This window comes from Bolinopsis microptera, chromosome 12 (genome assembly GCF_026151205.1).
Source record: "Bolinopsis microptera isolate Bmic1 chromosome 12, MBARI_Bmic_1.0, whole genome shotgun sequence".
Classification (NCBI taxonomy): domain Eukaryota; kingdom Metazoa; phylum Ctenophora; class Tentaculata; order Lobata; family Bolinopsidae; genus Bolinopsis; species Bolinopsis microptera.
In genome coordinates this window covers 2,403,863-2,426,400 of record NC_087083.1, presented here as the reverse complement: position 1 = coordinate 2,426,400, position 22,538 = coordinate 2,403,863, and the positions used below count along the sequence as shown (strand labels likewise).

The 22,538-nt window shown below is 39.9% G+C and overlaps 1 protein-coding gene across 6 annotated transcripts in view; it reads right to left on the bottom strand.

The window, feature by feature from the left end:
- The window catches only part of LOC134823993 (inositol-trisphosphate 3-kinase A-like), a 110,065-nt gene that overhangs the window by 2,024 nt on the left and 85,503 nt on the right, over positions 1–22,538 (bottom strand). For 5 of the 6 annotated variants that reach the window (XM_063835614.1, XM_063835618.1, XM_063835617.1 and 2 more), the window contains 8 exons: positions 2,914–3,013; positions 1,660–1,760; positions 1,242–1,436; positions 1,037–1,139; positions 789–913; positions 552–630; positions 308–442; positions 105–188 (listed from right to left, as the gene is read on the bottom strand). In XM_063835614.1, coding sequence (XP_063691684.1) covers positions 105–188; positions 308–442; positions 552–630; positions 789–913; positions 1,037–1,139; positions 1,242–1,436; positions 1,660–1,760; positions 2,914–3,013 — 922 coding nt within the window. Of the gene's footprint in view, positions 1–104; positions 189–307; positions 443–551; positions 631–788; positions 914–1,036; positions 1,140–1,241; positions 1,437–1,659; positions 1,761–2,913; positions 3,014–4,511; positions 5,429–22,538 lie in introns of those variants that run through there. The other variant, XM_063835616.1, reaches the window with a different exon arrangement.

Sequence of the window (22,538 nt, the reverse complement as noted above, 5' to 3'; positions counted from 1 at the left end):
ACTCCCGGTAACTGTTAATAAAAAGCTAAAATAGTATTAATAGACAATGGTCAGTAAAAGTACATAAAAGTTTAATAAAATTACATATAAGTAATAACACTGACCTTCAGGTGCAGGAATATTACTTAAATTCTCGAATAGGTTGACCAGGTTATCAAGACCGAACAAGTATCCGTCTTCTTGGTTTCCTGGTGAAAAACATGATGTTAGAATAAGGTTTACATTCCTCATTATCGAAATTAATCTTACATTCATTAAGTAAACTTAATTGAATATGTATCTGATACCAAGTACATTTTCTACATACCTTCAACCCAGGGGGTCCGGTGATCCAGTGCTTTGTCCCCGTTTAGAGGGGTCGTCTTCCCGAAATCAATCATCCAAACGTTGGCCTTGGCAACACCTTCTGACGGCTGATCATGCACCAGCAGCACAGAGCTCCCTGTTAATTGCCATTAATTAGAAATTAATTGATTGAGTAAGTTATTCATTGAATAAATTTAAATTTAAGATAAAATTTAAGACTTAGAAACATTTGTTCGCAAACTCACCAATGACTTCATGTGACGCGAAAAATTTTGATTTTTCGAGTGTCGACCGGATCTCTTTAAGTCGTTCTAAAAGTTTCAACTGAAAAATATAATAATTTACACCCTGATAACGCCAAAGTAGTCCCAATCGGTTGATCAAGACAGTACAACCTCGTTTAAAAGCGATCGCTTTATAAATTTATAAGTTTTGATAATTATCTCTCCAAATAAATTAATTGCATAATTATCAACACTTACTCTAGTCTCGTCTCTATAGTCGATGTGTTTCCTCAGCACGTAAGCTACTTCCTGGTTGGTTCGCACGGTTTTGAAGTTCTTGTCCGGATCCCGGTCTGCTTGTTTGATTCCGTCTATACGGAAACCTGACGGAGAAAATGGAATTGTTCAGGAATGTTGTATAGTTAATGAGAAGTCACGGAGAACTCCGTACGAATTTCAAATATGAAGATTGTCCTGAAAGAGATCAAAGATGAGGGGATATGAACCTAATGTAGCGGTAGAAGATAGCCGTTCCCGCCATTGCATGTAGCGTGGCTTAGTCACGGCTTTGAAAGTGTGTTCCTCTTCAGTAGGCTCATTCTTGTCAACCTGAACGTTAAATTATAAACAATCTACATTCTACATTGCATTTCCATATTATGCTTCATCATCGTAACAATTCATATCCTACTAAACATAAGTTCCGCTAACCTTGACCATTTTCTCGTACATATCCTTCCTCATGGTGAGCTTCTCCCTGGCTTTAATGAGCTCCTCCTCCAGATAGGTCCTGGTCCCCATCTTAATGTCGCACACACTGGGGTTGTCAAACTCGGCCAGGAGATCTTGCAGCTTCACGTAGTCAACTCCTTCTTTCTCTACTTTTCCGTAGAATTTAGGAGTGATCTGGAAAGGGAATAATAAGGTTGCAGGACGAGACTACTACTACTACTACTACTTTTTTATTTCAAAATTCGAATAACCTTTACATTAATGTATTAAAGTTACATTTACAAAAGACTACAATATCTCCTATGAGGCAAAAAAACACGGAGGTAAATTCTAAAGATATAATCCAGCCCAAAATGAATAGAAAGATCCTCAAAGTAACAATAAATCTTCTTAATACCTGCAGCATGAAAGTGTCGTCCAAGATCTTGTTGAGGCAAACGTACTCCTTCTCGGTCAGCTTCTTCAGGATGGTTCCGTTATCACATGGTTTGAAGGCGCCTGAAGAAACATGGTCAAGTTAGTTCCACTGACAATGGATAACTTAATATCCGATATATTTTATTGACATTAGGGCAATTCCACCGTGACATTTTTGCCTTTTTCTAAGTTATTGTAAAAGCCATGAAAGTGGACATGCCTTTGAGTTTCAAGGGTCCAAAATCTTCAAAAGTTTACATTTAACCCTCTTCTCATCTAAATATTTTTAACATCTAGCTGCTCTTATGGTTTTTGATAGACGCGACGTAAATTATACACGTTTTTAAAAATAAAATGAAAACACGATGCACCACTCTCCACATTTTCCACTTAATTTGATTGCAATTATATTGTAGGGAAAATTGATCATACGTGGTGTAACCACGGCGAAATTCTTGTTTGAAACAGTTTTAAAAATGTGACGGACGCGACCTTTCAAAATTTTGAACTTAGAAGATAGGATCCTGATGATTTCTATGGTACTCCCATGCCTTTAGAAAGGATATGTCACAAAAGTTTTTAATATAAATGGCAGTATCATTGGCTATGTGGCTCTGAAAAAAACTTTTTTGCTTAATTTTGTGACGGACGCGACACCAATCTCTGTTGACATTTTTCAGAAAAATCAACAGTGTTGAAACTCTGCAGATCTCTAATTCTTGTACCTATGCTTCAGTGTATGGAATTTCGTAGATAAACATTCCTGCATACCCAAACTATGGTCCTCTGAAAATCTAGATAATTTTATTCATTTCCGAACCTTCTTTGGATAATAAAAATCGCAATTTTACGCAATATCAAATTAAAAAACGTTGGTTGCCCAGTAAGGTTAATAGGCTAGAGTAAATAATTTTACCAAAATTAGGTGCCTGACTAGTGACTATTTCATTTTCATCAAGTGGGACCAAGTGGAATTACCCATAAAACTAATTAGACATACATAAATTAAACATCTATTTTTAAATGATATCTTCATAAATCTAATATTTATTAATCTTGAGTTTATTAATCAAATGTATACTAAAATAATGTCCTTATAAATTTAAAAATTATCAATTTAATAACTATGAATCCCATAAATATAAATCTAATAAATATTAATCTAATATCCATTAACTAAATATTCATAATAAATCAATAATATGATGAAATAAGAATAACAAGAAATAATTACCATTATGACCAGCTAGCTGTACCCAAGGGTATTTCTTCTTGTAAACTTGAACGAAGGGAGACCAATGAACAACTTGTTTTATCAGGCCCCAAGATCTCGACTGAGGGAAAACGATATTTAATAATCCAATAGAAAGTAACTTAATAGAATTGTGATTATTTAAATGTTAAACATATAGAATGTAAAGACAGCAAAAGACAATCACACATCAATATTATGACAGTCACTCCAAAGTATAATGGGACAATATATGGATATTATATCATAAATATTTTTTATATCGCACTATCAACATAAGCAATTAACAGTCGTGACTCACAATGTAGCACACAATTTTAATATTATAGTAAATTCTTGAAGTAAAAAATTCTAGAAGAAGAAAATTCTAGAAGAAAAAAAGCAGGATATGATTATAATATTACATTAAAAGGTATCATATTATAAAATATCAAATTATAGCATTATATAACTCATTATATAATATTTTGTTTAAATATATTATTATAGTATATTATTATAGTATATAATATATAATATTTTATTAGTGAGTGTACTAATTAATGTTGACAGCACTGAGCGGGTGAGCTAAGCAGCAGGTAGAGCGCGTCATGCAGCAACCAGCTACAGTACTATAGCAACCAGCTACAGTACTATAGCAACCAGCTACAGTACTATAGCAACCAGCTACAGTACAGTGTACACGACACTAGTACAATAGCTTTCCAGGGTAGCTGTGGTAGAAATGGGAGGATGAGGTTCAAGTTATATCAGAATTTAACTTATTAAACTTAGATTATCGCGTTATTCGTTTAACCCTCATCTAGCCTCCCTTCGCAAGATTGGCCGATCTGCAGCGCAAAAACGTTCGAAAGGCCCAAATTGAAATAATAGGTTCGTATGAAAAGGCCAAATATTAATAAGAGGTTCAAATGCAAATTTGCTCCTATTTAATCGTTTAACTGTGTTAACGTGAAAATTCGCGGATCTGAAACGATAATAATTGGGAGGCGATATACCGATTATACCCGGACAATATAATTATTATGCGCATAATATAATTATTATGCGCATATCATCTCATCTCGGGTCGTTTAAAATGTGGCTGGTTTAGTTCGACTTTATACTCCTTGGGTGGCACTCCGAGTGCTGACCTCAAACAGCTATAGCACAGTTGTATTGCTTATGTACTTGTAGCTATTCGATTATGTTCATAATGTACATAATAAAGGAGCGGCAAATTCTACAGGTCTTCTGTAACTATTGATATGTCGCATTATGGAGCATTATTAATTAGATGCATACCAGTACATTTTGCGGGGTATTTTGACTCATCGTTCGCAGGAAATGTTGCAGCTTATTTATAGTAAGTTAATACTCATTTCGGGATGGGGAGGGGGCCAAAATTGGAAATTGACCCCTCACCCACCCATATCAATAGGCGCGCTTAATCATGGTATAAATCACATATTTCATGGTATTGACCGCATTTTTGCAATGCCGAAAGATTCATCACACTCTAAAAGCCGCTACTAATAAAAGGCAAGTTTTACAAGGGTTTGAAGACCCAGAAATAGCTGCATTATTATTCGAGAACCTACCGCGGATCTCCGAGCGGGTTTAGCAAGGATATCAGTTGTAGACCGCCTGTGGTGTGGTCCCGGAGGTATAACACGTGGTCTGCTTTGAACCATGAGGTCGCTGGAGGAGGAGCTCCGTCCTTTACGTGGTCCTAAACTCCGGATAGGCATGCCAATACGTGGAGCTGAGTTGCCCTCGTCGCTGCTCCATCCGCTTTCGTCAGAATCGTAGATGTTTGTTATCAGCCGACACACGCTGTCTGTCCGGCCCCGGCGGAGGAAACGTTCAAGAAGCTTTGGGTCCGTTGTATGTTCTATGAGTTTTGGGCCATCCTGACTTTCACCATCAACGACTTGGAACTCATCTTTTACCGTGGAGTCCCCGTCAAAAACTTCCATTTCGTCAGGGGAAGAAAATTCCGGGGGAACATCATCGTGAGATGAGTTGCTCTGGGAAGGCTCCGAATTTGTCGTTTTTGGATGTTTGGAGTTTGTCTCCGGATATCCTGCGTTTGTTTGCGAAAGTTCCGAATTTCTTTTCGCTGGTACTGCGTTTGTTTTAGGGGGTTCTGAGTTCACTGTAACATGATTTGAGTTGGTGATGGCCGGTACAGTCGAGCTTGAAGCAAGTTGTGGAGGTCGGTATGAAAAAGATATCGCTTTAGGTGGTTTATAAGAAAACGAAATTGCAACCGGCTGGACCACTTGCTGCTGATCAGGATCGGAAGAGGAATCGTCAAGGAGGGAACTGTCCTCCGCCACCGTCCCTTGATCACGTAACATAACGGCGTCACATCACGTGACGTCACGAGGTCTCGGTATCAGGTAGTTATCACGTGACACTCCGGGGTTTAACAAGCAAGCCCGGAGAAAGAGAGAGAAAGAGCGATTACGAAGCAAATGTGTAGTCGCACACCGATCAAGGAAATAAATTCGATAAGGTAATTTTACAGCATGACCAGGTACGGTGAGGGTCACGTGGAGTGACGCGCAATGGCACGTGCAGCGTTGTGAAAACACGTGCACATGCGCGTCACTCCACGTGGCCGATTCTCTCGATTGACAGGCTAAGTTTTGTTGCCTGAAGTTAGGTTAGAGCGTCCAGATACCTACGTCAGCAACACAGTAACACCACGTGACCTCGACCACACGTGACAACTGTTAATTTCTCAGAAAACGTACTTGATCCTCTACGTCACGCACACCGAGAGAGAACTCATTCAAAAATGCATATCGGGTTTTAATTTTAGTGCAAATATCCGATTACAAACACCCAATTGACCGAATAAACTCGGAATTTTTAAGGGGATTCCGCACAGACGACGGATCGAAATTCGGTTTTGATTAGATTTTTAATTGGAGTCAACTTTTACGCTAATCTAATTAAGTGCCAATAATGTTGCATGTCAATCGCACGAGTATTGAGTCGTGCCGCAAATTTGCTCTAATAATATTACAAGAGAACTATCTTGCCGGTAAATGTAACAAACCGAGCTCAGTGATATAACTAGCATACATAATTCTCATATTCTATATTTAGTCACGTGGGCAGAAAAGCAGCGGTACAGCGCATCACGTGGGCAGAAAAGCAGCGGTACAGCGCATCACATGGGCAGAATAACAGCGGTACAGCGCTCAGCGATAGAAGCAAGATATAACGAACAGCTGTAAACAGTGAAGGAACAATTTGAGGGAGATGACATGAAGATTGGGACACGTGGTCACCACGTGGTATCCACGCGGTCTCCCTTGAGAGCTGGTTAATAGACTTAACAACCACCACATCAGGTTTCAAGTTCTTTGACCCGTTGTTAGTTCACAGTTAACACACACACACACACACAAACACACATAGTTTAATATTAGAATTGATATAAAACAAGATGAACTCTTGGAAATGTTCTATAAACATACATATAATATGGAATCCAGTCGATTGAAGTTCCAGTACACTTTATAGCAGCCGTGAATTTATGGGATAGCACTCAATCTAGCGTTAGCGTATTAATTCTGCAGCAAGAGAGAGGACGTTTTGTAAAAAGATCACGTGACTTGCAAAGAAGTCACGTGATCAGATGAGACAGTAAATTAAATTGTACATAAACTTGTACATATGTTTATAACATGCAGGGCTATATGCGCATCTATGTGTGATTAACAGGCGGTGTGCAGAGACGGCGTCCCACATACTTTTCATCAAGATCGGCGGTTTACATAGGCATGTACTTGATCAATTAAATAATTAATTAAGCAGTCAATTAATTAATTAATCAATTAATTGCTCAAGTATATGTCAGTGTGAGGAGGGTGTCAATCGGCTTTTTATGATCATGTGTAATATTATTGTCATGCTAAACACGGTACTTACACACAACCGGGTCTACTAATCAATACTCACTTCCTGCGAAACAGATAACTTAAATACTTTACCAGACATATTTAAAAGGTAATTTTACAGCATGACCAGGTACATTATATTTAAAAGGTAAGAAAGTCGGTGGTTTTCCAAAAAAAAATCCCATATTTTCGGACTATTTAGGTCACCGGAATTATGTCGAGTATAAATATGTCTCGTGAGGTATTCATATCAACACATTGCTGGCCCCATCTTCATATACGGGACCGGGGGAGTCATCGTGAAAGTTGCAAATTTCACCGGCTAAATGAAAAGATGACCCCCCCCCCCCCCCCCCCCCCGTATTGTCAAGCATTATTATTTCAATCACATATCAGAGTATTTAGTAAGGTTCACATGTTGTTTCCAGAGTGCAGTGCTCATGTAGTCAACATATACTGTGGATACTGGTGGGGAGGTGACTGGTTATTCACTGTTACGTCACTGTTACGTCATTGTTACGTCACTGTTACGTCACTGTTACGACGTGACAGATAAAAAAGTATGGTCCAATCCCCCCCCCATCAGTAACCAGATCTATTTGCTGGAGATACGTACTACTTGTATATATCTAGTATCTAGATATTAGATACGTACTACTTGTATCTTTGTATATATAGTATTTACCAAGTATTTACCTAGTGAGTTAATCGGAGCCTGACTGTTTCATAATTGTGTTCATAATTGTGTTCATAATTGTGTTCAGTGATGTTGTTTTTATATTAGGTGATTTTTTAATTCGTAATTATATTTGTCCACATGGACGTTGCAATGTAGTTCGACAGGTCCTAATCCTCCTCGCGTCCTAAGATGGCGCTGCTTCTCTCAAGTCTCATATAGAGAATTATAGAATTTACATGTTCAGTGTTCACAAAGTTTGGGGTTTCTAAAAGGATTCGTGCGTTGTAATTGATCAATAACTAGTCAATGAGACGGTAATCAGTGATGTTGTTAATGGAACACATGATAATGTTCAATTTTCAAGGAGACTTTAAAGAGAGATTCAACATGAGATATCCATGTAAATTTAATACGACCCTGTGGCCTGTTATTAAAATTGGCTATATATACTAAGTAACTACCAATTCTCTTATCCGCATGCCACTCTTTCATCTAATTATAGCATGAACTCTATAATAATGTAACCAAATATGATTTCTATTATATCTTCATTCCTCAATCATGTTTTCTAATTATATCCCTATTTTCAATCAAGCTATCGCATGTCTTATATTCCAAGCAAATGATATGCAATAATAAGTGAGAGAAATTTAATCTGAACACATTTTACGTGGCGGAAGTATTGATGATTTGAAAATTAGCAGTGGTTAATGCTTTGGTCCTGGAGCGTTCAAATTTCTATCTTTAAATACACATTCGATCATAACATGCCTGGTATTTGTGAATACACAAAACGAGTGTGGCAATATTACACGTGTGTGGCAATATTACACGTGTGTGACAATATTACATAGTACTTTTAAGAGGTAATGTCAAGAGTTGTTGTACAGAAGTGGTATCCCTAAAGTAACAAGGTGTGTAACATAGTAAACCTACACAGGGTGTGTAAACCTACACCACCTCTGACATGCACAGTACATACCGCTTTCAGCTGCCTCTTCTGTTTCTTAGTCCCCTCATCCTCCTCATCACTCCAGCTATCCCTCCAGATATCATCCAGATCCATCTCTTGTTCCAGTTCTGCTAACTTATCACGCTCTTCAGACTCAAACCCGTGGTTATTTTCCGTGTTGTTGTTGTTGTTGTTGTTGTTGTTGTTGTTGTTGTTGTTGTTGTTCAGGGGGATTGACGTCATGGCAACGCGTTAGAGGTAACGCGTTAGAGGTATCGCGTGAGATATAATGCGTGAGAGAGAGGTAGGTGTTCAGTGTAGACTTGGAGCTTTGTGGAGATTAGGGTTCACGTTTGGTGGTTACAATAATTATTATATACACGAATTTTAGATAAAAACCATATTATAATGGTATGAATTGAAAACTAAACTTCAGAATGTACCCAGCAAGACCTCTTGAAACGCAACTCAAAAACCATCGACAAAGCAAGTTCAATCGGTAATCAAGGGTATCAATAAGTAATGAATTTATCGTTAGAAGTAAACTAATCTAAGAATTCTGACGTCACAGTTTTAAATCTTTAACGTCACAATGTAAGAAGTATAACCTCGCAATCTAAGATGTATGATTCCCTTAATGAAAGTGGCAGTGCGTAAGCCACATCTCGCGATTAATCAAGATATCTTATATAAAGTAACCATAGCTCTAATCAAAATATCGCTGGATCGTGTTATAGTTAAACACAATATAATATATTGTATGTGAGACGTGAGTGGTAGTGTTGAGATTACATGTTCGATAAGAAAAATGTGTATTAAAGGTGATAAATGTTAAGATATCTTTAAATAATAAAGCATGGCACGGTCAATGAATTTACATCATTCTTTTGTTTGCGCGTTCCTTTCATCTTTTTTTATCAACCTTAAAGAAGCTGGTATGTAACAAGATATAACCATTTACAGGTATTGCATTGCATCGTAATTCTGGCGGGTTTGGGGGGCAACGGGTTAAACTCTTACTTTAGAAACTCTAAACTCTTATTATTAAACTCTAAATTCTGATCCTTCTTGAAGTCTGAATACGAACTTGTAAAGCGCAAAATCTATCACGAACTCTAAAAAGGGAAAGCATCAACGCTGCACTCAACAGTAACCAAGAATAATTACTGCACGCACCATAGTATAAAAGTAATTGAATAGTAACATTGACGGGACAAAGGCGCATAACATTAGCGAACTAATGGTAACTAACTATAATACCTAGACAAAGGTAAATTAATTTAACGACCTGGCTTGAGTCTTAATTCAATGCGGTATAAAGTTGACGGCCATTAATTTTATTTCGCAGAAGTTTAATTAGGGTTGAGTAAAGAAGGAGACTCCAATTATTAAGTAACTTGAATATTTCAGTTGATGAAAACAGGTTGAAAATAACACTAGAATTACTGAAAATAGAGTTTAAGCTTGGTCCAGCTTAGCGAAAGAGTACACGTGCAAAAATTTCAGACCATTGATTGAAGGTTAAAATGAAATTTGAGATTAAAGCTCTATTCTGGAACATTTAGAACGTCAGCAGAGAGAGAGAGAGGTACGGTTGCAGAATTAAGGTTTGAGTATGCCAGTATTTTGTATTTAGTGTCATGGAACAAATAAATAGAGTTTAATTACAAAATATAGAGTGTACTGTGTACTACTACTTTATTTTGAGATGTGAAAATGTACAAAAATAGAACGGAAAGTTTGGAAGAACCAAAAAGAGAGTGGGCTGACAAAAAAATGTCACGAGCAGGACTTACAAATTAAAACTTACTTGAAAGTCTTGACTGAAAAGCTATTCTCAAATTACAAAAAGTAAAAGACGTTATAATAACAACCATAACACAAAGCAAGCAGCTCAATCCCCCATGCTATTACAGTATCATTGCTTTCAATCACTAGATCCATATATCACGTGGCATATCACGTGGCATATCACGTGGCATGTCCGTATATCCACCCCACAGACCGACACACAATATCTCACTCACTAATCAAGCCACAAAAACACCTCAAGCAATTCCATCAGCACACCGGGCGAGAGTGTGCAGTGACGACACCAGCTGTGCAGCCAATCAGAGAGCAGTAACCTGTCACGTGACCCAAGATAAGCCAATCAGAGAGCTGTAACCGGTCACGTGACCCAAGATAAGCCAATCAGAGCGAGCCCTGAAGTTGTGCAGAGGTCGAATTGTGGGGGTCACGAGGTCAGCTGGTCTCCCAGTTCATAATGATATTGGAAAGGAGTTGTCTTCCAACGCGGCAAAAATTTCTGGTCAATTTTATGAAAGCAAGGACAATTGTGAGGGCCAGGGGCTGTGATTAATGAATTACATCACGTGATCATGTGACCAATGTTATTGGACGGGAGAGGCATTATGGCAGAAATCTAATTAGAAAATTAATTAGATTTCACAGAGAGAGGGAGGGGAGATTGAGAGAGGGAGGGGGGGGAGGGAGGGAGGGAGGGAGGGAGGGAGGGGGGAGGGAGGGAGGGAGGGAGGGAGGGAGGGAGGGAGGGAGGGAGGGAGGGAGGGAGGGAGGGAGGGAGGGAGGGAGGAGGGAGGGAGGGAGGGAGGGAGGGAGGGAGGGAGGGAGGGAGGGAGGGAGGGTGCATGTCAAATAAATCTTAATGTATTCCATAACGTGATCATGTGACCAAGGTAGAGGCATTATGGCAAAAATTTAATGGAAAATTAAATAGATTTCACAGAGAGAGGGAGGGACTTAGACCAGCCCCGTTAGCTTTTGTTTAGGGAACTTTAGGAAACTCTAACGCAAAAACAAAATAGAGGAGAACAAATGACGACCGATATAAATTACCCCATAATACTATTAAAACCAAATTAAACAAGCAGATAATTAAATTATCGCTATTCACTCCTTTCAATTAACAACTATACCGCGGAGGGACACAAAATATATTAAAGTATTATTTATTCTCGGCAATGATAAAGCTTTATAAAGGAGTAATCTCCCATGTATGGGGACTTTAACAAGCAATAAAGCACCGTCAAAGCTTTGTGTGCCAGTAAAATGAGGAGCCAGCGTTCGTCACTGAGGAACGCTGCGCATGATAACCAACTATATTATAATATAATATATAATAATATATTATATAATGTTGCTTACTACGTATACTGCTCGCCACGCAGGAGCTAATATTTATGTTACATAAAGGATTATTATGTGTGATTTACAGTATTTCATAGCAGACGAGGCTACAATTCCTATCTTTACTGTTTAGCTATCCTCATAATATTATAGTCTACATGAGGGGTTGCGGCTCCAGGGTGCTTCACCCCTGAATTCAATATTGAGATAAAGTGCCTATCTCGCTACAGTTTCTAAAATGTTTGCCGGTATCTCCTCCCGATTTTAAGGCCGATTAAGATATCTTGATAGTCCACCTAATTGATAATCATGACCAGCGCAGAATTGGGTAAAGATATAAGATATACTAACAGACAAACATTTTAAAACTAGCCTTCTCAAATAAACCAATGTGGATTGTGGGGCCATCTAACCATATGTAAACCAAGCTAACGGCTGATGAGATACCAGGGGAAGTGGCCTCTGTTTGATAAGAAAATAAAATCCATGGAATCCTCTTATATACCAGGATGTTTATATAAATATGGTTCCAAGAACAAAGGTATTTAAATGAAATACCTTTGTGCAGCACAGTATTTACAAGACTGGGGTTCCAGAAAGACTAGCAACTGGACGAGAAGTTTACATTGTGTATGAAGTATCACGGAAGTGTCCCGGAAGTGTCCTGGAAGTGGAATTATGTTGACATGGACATGAAAATGTTTCAACAGACTCAGGCTAAATTGCCAATACTCTGGCTAATTGCACAAATGTTTCAACAGACTCTGGCTAATTGCACTTTAAGACTGCTTAGATAATCTTGGTAAGATTCCTTATATCTTTACATTTCATTACAGTACACGAGGACTGTAAAGTGATCAGTAATTAGTTGTAATTGAATTCCTAATAACAACCTCAGAGACAACATTGTGAGTGAGAACAAGCAAATATTCAGGACAATTTAGACAAGGTGTAGCACTAAATTGTACAAAGTATCCCGGAAGAAGAGATAACTCTAAGAAGAGGAAACTCTAAGAGTTACAGTGTAATATCACCAGCTTGTTATAAAATACCTGATTCTTTCAGCAGTTTTAAGCGTCCCAGACAATTACATATTCTACCTACAGAAATCTGTGTCGCATATTATGCGGCACAGAATGGCTACCTCTCAAAGGGTCTTTCAAATGTAGATATGTGGTAGCCTGTGGAGTGTGGGCCGAGACCTCTATTATGAACCAACCAAATATGTAGGATATGAAAGTGAGCAGCACAGCTGCACACCCTGGATCCACAACCCCTCATGTAAACTATAATATGTAGGATAAGAAAGTGAGCTGCACACCCTGGATCCACAACCCCTCATGTAAACTATAATATGTAGGATAAGAAAGTGAGCTGCACACCCTGGATCCACAACCCCTTATGTAAACTATAATATGTAGGATAAGAAAGTGAGCTACACACCCTGGATCAACAACCCTTCATGTAAACTATAATATGTAGGATAAGAAAGTGAGCTGCACACCCTGGATCAACAACCCCTCATGTAAACTATACTATGTAGGATAAGAAAGTGAGCTACACACCCTGGATCAACAACCCCTCATGTAAACTATACTATGTAGGATAAGAAAGTGAGCTACACACCCTGGATCCACAACCCCTCATGTAAACTATAATATGTAGGATAAGAAAGTGAGCTGCACACCCTGGATCAACAACCCCTCATGTAAACTATACTATGTAGGATAAGAAAGTGAGCTACACACCCTGGATCCACAACCCCTCATGTAAACTATACTATGTAGGATAAGAAAGTGAGCTGCACACCCTGGATCAACAACCCCTCATGTAAACTATAATATGTAGGATAAGAAAGTGAGCTACACACCCTGGATCAACAACCCCTCATGTGAACTATAATATGTAGGATAAGAAAGTGAGCTACACACCCTGGATCAACAACCCCTCATGTAAACTATAATATGTAGGATAAGAAAGTGAGCTACACACCCTGGATCAACAACCCCTCATGTAGACTATAATATGTAGGATAAGAAAGTGAGCTACACACCCTGGATCAACAACCCCTCATGTAAACTATAATATGTAGGATAAGAAAGTGAGCTACACACCCTGGATCCACAACCCCTCATGTAAACTATAATATGTAGGATAAGAAAGTGAGCTACACACCCTGGATCAACAACCCCTCATGTAAACTATAATATGTAGGATAAGAAAGTGAGCTGCACACCCTGGATCCACAACCCCTCATGTAAACTATAATATGTAGGATAAGAAAGTGAGCTGCACACCCTGGATCAACAACCCCTCATGTAAACTATATTATGTAGGATAAGAAACCCTTTGTTACGCTTCCTGTAAGCCATCGTTAGTTTACTACTTTACTAGCTAAATGAGAGGTAGCTAGCTCAAACCGAAGGACGACAAGCTAAAGAGCAGAAGAGATCTACTAAAACCTGAGGAGCTAGAAAGGAAAGAGGAACCCCTAGCTCATGAATAGAAACACGCTCTCTCCCTCTCTCTCCTCCGACTGAGCACTCTCACTAACACCGATAACGCACCTCACATATTGCACCTCATATTGCCTATCACAAGTTTTGGCACCCGAATGAATGTGGTGCCCCTGGTTGCCCAGCAACCAATGGAAGTGAGGAAGCGGTGGTGGGAACCGATCATGGCATTGTGTATAGCACGCGTGACAAGCATTGTCAATTAGAGAGCGGGTCATTATCCCTTATATGGTATAATAAGGTAATGGGAATGTAGATAAGGATAGGGTGTAAGAGAGGGAGGTTGAGCCCCTGGAAGTGAGTAATGCGCCTCACAAAATCCTGGTGGGCAGCTCAAAAACACAGATCTCCATGCAGGAGAGTTAAGATGAGTGAGGGACGGCGGGAAAGCTTAGGAAGGGGACAAGAAGAGAGGGAAAATGACAAGCTAAAACGGTATAGACTAACAACCACCAAATTCCACTAATGGTTCCATGCCACACTCTTTAACAAGGGGCCACTATATGCCGTTTAAATAATCACAATAACGTCCGGCACACATGATTGGTTAGTCAGTAGTCACGTGTCATTTCCGACACACAACAACAAGCCAATATTAACAACGACAAGCTTGAGTATTATAAGTAATAATGTGAAAAAAGTGAGCCATGTAGAGCAATAAATGAGTTTTGTAGCTCCAGCTTGTGTGAGAGAGGAAGGCAATGTTGAAGTGTGTGGGATAGTTACACCTTGACACCTTTACACGGAGAAACTCTCCTCAAGAGGAACGCGCGCAGGGCACATACTACAATGTAGCGCGCAGCGTGTGTACACTGTACAGGGCACATACTACAATGTAGCGCGCAGAGTGTGTACAGGGCACATACTACAATGTAGCGCGCAGCGTGTGTACAGGGCACATACTACAATGTAGCGCGCAGCGTGTCCACTTTATAGAGTAGCGTGTAATTAGTAAATAGCATAAAGCGTTCAACAAGAACTAGATAAAGTAAGCTCATAATTATTTCACGTAAAAAGAGAAGTTTTTACTGGAGTGTTGTCAGTTTGAATTGGCCCAGCGTTTCTAAGAGGCGACAAGGGAGATAATACTCGTACATTCGATCGGTTAATTGCTGTCACGCTCACGTGCGACAACAAACTTACAAACACAAGCTATTTAATCTGAAATCACTTACTAATAGGATCAACAAAAATAATGTTGAAATTGAAACTAAACCGACTTAAAGATCGAATCTCTGGACTAAAAGCTCGAATATGTGGTCTTGAAGTTAAGCACCAACACAACTGCAGTTCTTCCCAGTCGACGTTCATAACAAAACTGTAACGTCTCATAAAACAGTATCAGCGTACTTTTAAGATGTAACTACATGACCGTTTAGCAAGATAGCCTGTTGTGTGCGGCACACAGCTAACGAATATATCCATTGGATAAAGGACAAGACGGCTTATTCTTTGAAACCTTACGTTGTTCAACTTATTTCATGACTAAAAAACTGATCATTACGATCCATCATGAAACGTACTATGCTGGTCTTACTGGATAAATAAGTATTACAGTGAGGCAAATGTGAATAAGATACTATTTTAATTATATTATAAGTATTAAAAGAAAATAAAGTTAAGAGAGCAAGCAAGTCACCTTACCACAGTGTCTTTAAAACGCGAGACAAACCATTACATACGCTGTCTCCTTGGCAACAACCCCATTGGTTATAAAATATCACGTGGGCGAAATGGAAGCACGGGATTGGTGGAAACCAGCCTTCTAGATGTTACAGCTGCGAGCAGCCGGAAAATAGAGTTCCTATGGAACTGCACATAAGCGTGGACAGCATGTGAAGTGATATACACTAAGTGGTCCGAGAGGTATGAATTGCACGTGCACCATGTACGGTGTATAAATTGCACGTGTGTCTCGCGCGCTGAAAAGAGAAAATGTCGTACAAATATAACTTTTGAGAATAAGGCCACCAAAATCACAGCAAATTTAAATATGCGACACTAGAAAAACCTTGTAGCAGCTCCTAAGATGGAGTGTACAGTGTACATCTTGTTAGAAAGACAGTACATAATATACTCTAAAAGTAAGGTAAAACAGCAGGGAGCCTATCACGATAATAAGCAGTGCATGCTGGGGGAGGGGAGGGGAGGGGGCTTAAAAAATAACAAGTAAACTACTCTATATTTAATACTAAATAATTGTATATGCCATATAAATTATAAGTACCATGATTTTTACAAGTACTAGGATAACGATTAGATTAAAAGTCGCACTTACAACATACATTTTACGTACACACTCGTACTACAGAGTCATCATTATAAGTTTTAAAAACACAATACACCCTCTCTAACAACAGAGGTCACATCAGGACGGCCTACACACAACTACTGAAGATATTGTAAACTAGCTTATAACAGAGCTTAACGTCACAACAGGGAACGCGGTACGAGTAACTACAAACAACAACACCGAACGTGAAATGTGGTGTTGAGTTTAGCCTGGTATGTTTACTGTTTAGGAGGGGGGGGCGGGGCACTTGCTCAGTCGCTGTAACCCCTGTCTCACTGCACCCCCTAAAAGTACCCTCCTCACTGCCCCCCCCCTGGCCCCCTGTAATGGTAACTGGAGTGAGTGCCCCCCTGGCCCCCTGTAATGGTAGCTGAAGTGTACCCCCCTGGCCCCCTGTAATGGTAACTGGAGTGTGTGCCCCCCCCCCCCGGCCCCCTGTAATGGTAACTTGAGTGTGTGGCCTCCTCTACTCCCCCCTCCCGGCCCCCTGTAATGGTAGCTGGAGTGTGCCCCCCTGGCCCCCTGTAATGGTAACTTGAGTGTGTGCCCCCCCCAGCCCCCTGTAATGGTAGCTGGAGTGTGTGGCCTCCTCTACTCCCCCCCCGGCCCCCTGTAATTGTAGCTGGAGTGTGCCCCCCCCCCCCGGCCCCCTGTAATGGTAACTTGAGTGTGTGGCCTCCCCTCCCCCTATAATGGTAGGTGTGTGACCAGCTGCACATTAGTAGAGGGTGGGGTACATGTTAATAACTTTGCAATATGTTATCTCTCTCTGTATGTAAAGACAAGCCCACACAGCTGTATATAATCATACTACAAAGATACATAAAAAAGGTCATGTTGGTGTACTGGACTCTCTAGGTAGTATCCAGATCTGGTACCTAACGGTGAGCACGTAATATCAGGAATATGAAGGGGGAACTAAGGTACAGACATCAATGGATCCTAATTACGACTCTAATTACAACTCTAATCACGACTCTAATTACGACTCCCGCATCTTGGACACATGCCAAAATTCAATCGAGCTCCCACAGCACAACATGAACAGTTAAAGAAGGAAAAGTGAAGGACACATGCACCTACACGCTGTGATCCTGGTTCAAGAGGGGAGGAGTGTTTAAATACCAGCAAGAGTGTACACAATAGATCTTGACACTGGACATTGGCGTCCCACTATTCACTAAAGACGCACGACACTCCACGAACACGTGGGCAGGATACTGGACTACTAAGGCGGAGCACGTGCACGTGGCATGGAGGGGGCGGGTTATTGGGCTGGAGTCGGGTTGTCACGTGGGCGCTAGTGGTCACGTGGGCGCTATTATGTTAATTGTTAAGTGACCATTAATGTGGGGGAAGAGTTGAGTCTCATTGTAAGATTAAATAGAAAATATAAGCTACTTTCGGCATGGTAATTGACGGAAGAGACAGAGACAGAGACAGAGAAAGAGACAGAGACAGAGACAGAGACAGAGTCAGAGATAGAGACAGAGATAGAGACAGAGACAGAGACAGAGACAGAGACAGAGACAGAGACAGAGACAGAATTCCCGGAAATTGCTCTACAATATACACAACCTGTAGTAAATTACAACGAAGTGAACTAAAATAAAGTCTAGAAGTGGGTAGGACCCGAATAAGCAAGTATAAAAGGCATGAATCGTCACAAAATTAACATTTCTATGTAGTAAGACCAGACTCTGAAGTGTCACATGCGTTAAACTGTATTGAGAATCTAGTACACCAGCTCTATTCTAGTAAAGCAGCTCTATTCGTTTGTTTGAAACCCCACGGTGGAGGGTGGCGTGTGCCGCAATTTATTAATCAATGGTAATTAAGTAATTACATGATAAATGAAATTATAGAAGTCACACTAAAATATAATAATGTAAAATAGAATATATTAAAATAAATGCACTACTAAAAGTACTATATAACTAACGGTCTGCAAAACTGGTTGTGCAATTCTAGTACACCAGCTCTATTCTAGTAAAGCAGCTCTATTCTAGTAAAGCAGCTATGAAGTTGAATAAAGTTTATTATTATTATATACAGTACAGTAGCAAATTAGCTTTAACATCCAAACTGAGAGCCTTAGAAACATTATACAAGTCAACATCTGGGAGAGTAGAAACTAGGCACCAAAAACAAGCAACGTGTCAAAGAGAGAAAGAGAACATTATTACTGAAAACAAAGAAGATAAGGTTGTGACCTAACAAAAGATGAGAGCTACTAGGTCGTGTTAAAACACCTTCCCAAGATTTAAATACTTTTAATTAGTTGCTATATATATTATAGATATTATTTAGCATTTAGTATATAGACATATATATGCTAAGAATATGCAAAAAAAAGCAACGTGAAGAAAATGTCTTTCGGATTCTACTTTTAAGTTGTTTCAGATAAAGAGGAGTAATTTCTATCAGTTGTTTTTGGTCCCATCGAAAAATGCTGTTCCTAGCGAAAGTTATCGCTGGTCATGACCATGAGTAATTGTATTGTGTAAGCGATTTTCTATTGCACGTAGTGAAAATCGAGTCTAAAAATCGCGGCGCCAAAAAATCAAAACTTACACAGGACTGAGAGATGAAAACGAGCTGAAGTATGAACAAGTTACTTAAAACGTTGTGGAGATCGGGAAATTGAAAACTAGGCCCTAACGGAACTGAGAACAATTTAGTTGAGCCCAATTTTCGGTCATAAACAAATTGGATTTTACCTAGCCAGATCCGTATTAAGTGGGCGAGGTATTGTAAACTTTAGCCCGCTGAACTAGTTTTACTAAAACACTGTTCTTGTGTTAAGTACAAGTGGTGACCAAATTCTAATAAAACTTTTATAATTATATTAATGAAACTTGTCTCTACTTTTTAACTACCATCGACCAATAAAATTATTTTTATACTTGTTAACAAATATCCAAACCACCTGTTCTCTTCTTTTCCTCTTTCAAGCAAAGTTGGCTCACGAGAAATAAAATGCCAAAAATAGCTAACAAGATTTGTAAAAAGATAATGGACACGAGATTAAAACTATAGCACTTCTGCCAAATCAAATAAAAGATAAGATCACTCAACCTGTTCAACCTTACCACCGAGTACGAACGTATTAACAACTAATTACAAAAGTAATGATATATGATGAGATTAAGAACACCACGTGGCATAACACCACGTGGTACCAACACCATTGATAATGGCACTAACTTCAGAACATACCTACGTCATATCTGTCAACTCAAAATAAGGGTGGAAATTATTTTGTAGGCCCTAAAATGACTCCCGTAGATCCAGTCTTAACCTTGAATTGGACATAACTCTTTACCTGAAGAATGATAGGAAACTTGATTGAGGGTTAAATGAGGAGGGGTTATACCTGCTAAAAGATCGAGAATCTTACTAGAATACCCCTTCAGTAAATCTACTGTAAAACATAGCACTATTACTATCACTATTACTGTCATATTTATCAAACAAAAAACATCGATAGGAAGAGGAGAACAGAAGAGATGTACGTGTCAAACGTCAGAACTAACAACCTGTACTCAGATAGACTGAATTAACCTGCTCCTGCCACGAAATGATAATAATATAATAAACGTGCTGAGTGCGGCTAGTCGTAGGTAACCATGGTAATCACCCACAATCATGACTAATGGGCAACCGTGATTAGTTCTAATTACTCAACCTGAGTAGAAGTGAACGGTGGTTAAAACAAACTCAAAGAACAACGACAAAAAACCAAGAGAACACGGGTTAAACGACCACGAGAACGGGAGTTAAAGGAGCAGGAGTAGGAGGAGCACGAGTAAAAGGAGCAGGAGTAGAAGGAGCAGGAGTAAAAGGAGCAGGAGTAGAAGGAGCACAAGTAGAAGGAGCAGGAGTAAAAGGAGCAGGAGTAGAAGGAGCAGGAGTAGAAGGAGCACAAGTAGAAGGAGCAGGAGTAAAAGGAGCAGGAGTAGAAGGAGCAGGAGTAAAAGGAGCAGGAGTAAAAGGAGCAGGAGTAGAAGGAGCAGGAGTAGAAGGAGCACGAGTAAAAGGAGCACGAGTGAAAGGAGTAAAAGCACGAGAGCTGGATGGTTAACAGCTCGCTAAACGCTCCAGCAGTCCGTTTTACAACTATAACAGCTCTATATCATAGCGGCTTAATATTGCACGCTGTCAAACACATTAATTTGGTTAAATGTGCTGCTTTTTAACAACTACGGAGCCCCACGTGGGCGAAATAGAGCTCTCTGATTGGTTAATGGAGCAGCTCTCCGATCGGCTGGTTTAGGTCACGTGCAGCTCTCTGATTGTATAGTTTGAGTCACGTGTTGGTGGTAAAGGCTGTGGCTGGCGGAGCGGTCTGCAGTGGTTACTACCACCCGGACTTCAGAGGAGCTGGTAGGTTAGAGTAGTGACGTTCAGATTCTGTTTAGTCCTTTAAAGTCTTTTAAAGTCTTTAGACACCTTTTGATGGAGTAAGCCGCGGAGATCATCACCCCTGTATCATCATTACGATCGACAAAGTTCATCTTGGTTTTCTCATCGGCCGGGAATCTTTCCAGGTCTTTCTTTCGATGCTGTTTAATTGTCTGTTTCTAAGCAGACGGTCAGAAGACTCCCCGAACTCCGGAGAAGTCTGATCCTTGACACTGTATTGACACATTGATAGTATTAGCTAAACACTAGATATCAGCTCACTAAGACAAACACCAGTGGAAACACAGCTGTGAAGCAGGCGGGTAAAAAGAACTGGTGATATATCAAACACGGACTACCCAGTATCGCGACTAGAAACTGGTGACTACGAAACACGGACTACCCAGTATCGCGACTAGAAACTGGTGACTACGAAACACGGACTACCCAGTATTGCGACTAGAAACTGGTGACTACGAAACACGGACTACCCAGTATCGCGACTAGAAACTGGTGATATATCAAACACGGACTACCCAGTATCGCGACTATAAACTGGTGATATATCAAACACGGACTACCCAGTATCGCGACTAGAAACTGGTGATATATCAAACACGGACTACCCAGTATCGCGACTAGAAACTGGTGATAAATCAAACACGGACTACCCAGTATCGCGACTAGAAACTGGTGATATATCAAACACGGACTACCCAGTATCGCGACTAGAAACTGTGAAGCAGGCGGGTAAAAAGAACTGGTGATATATCAAACACGGACTACCCAGTATCGCGACTAGAAACTGTGAAGCAGGCGGGTAAAAAGAACTGGTGATATATCAAACACGGACTACCCAGTATCGCGACTAGAAACTGGTGATATATCAAACACGGACTACCCAGTATCGCGACTAGAAACTGGTGATATATCAAACACGGACTACCCAGTATCGCGACTAGAAACTGGTGATATATCAAACACGGACTACCCAGTATCGCGACTAGAAACTGGTGATATATCAAACACGGACTACCCAGTATCGCGACTAGAAACTGGTGACTACGAAAGAGCATGAAGCCCTGAATGCTGGAAACTACTAGTACACTGTAAGCTGTCCAGAAAATTATCCTCAGCTAGCTGTATAGCTACCTGCTACAGGCCATCAATCCTTATTCCTTTAAGAAAAACCCATAACCACAATATGCAGATGCACAATATGCAGAGGTACAATATGCAGGGGTACAATATCAATATGCAGGGGTACAATATGCAGGGGTACAATATGCAGACTGTACCCATGTAACCTCTAATATGCTGATGCTACAATACCTTAGCTGTGAGCTTTACCGCACTAGTAATCGTTATACCACATAAAAAGGCCGCAGCAACAAACTACTTCGGAGGGTATGGTAGAATCTCGGAGAAATCCTCTTTTATGCATTGACAATAACAATGTAAAGTGAATAAAAATAAATTTTGTCGGAGTGATACTCTGGCTGTGTTTACTTGTTTATATACATCACTAACCAATCAGAGAGCTCTATTTCGCCCACGTGGGGCTCCATTAACCAATCAGAGAGCTCTATTTCGCCCACGTGGGGCTCCATTAACCAATCAAAGAGCTCTATTTTTGTATTAGATAGTCGTCCTCTGGCTGTGTTTATAGCCATTCTCTGTGCCAGCCATTCTCTTTACGTGACGTTATGAGGTGGCT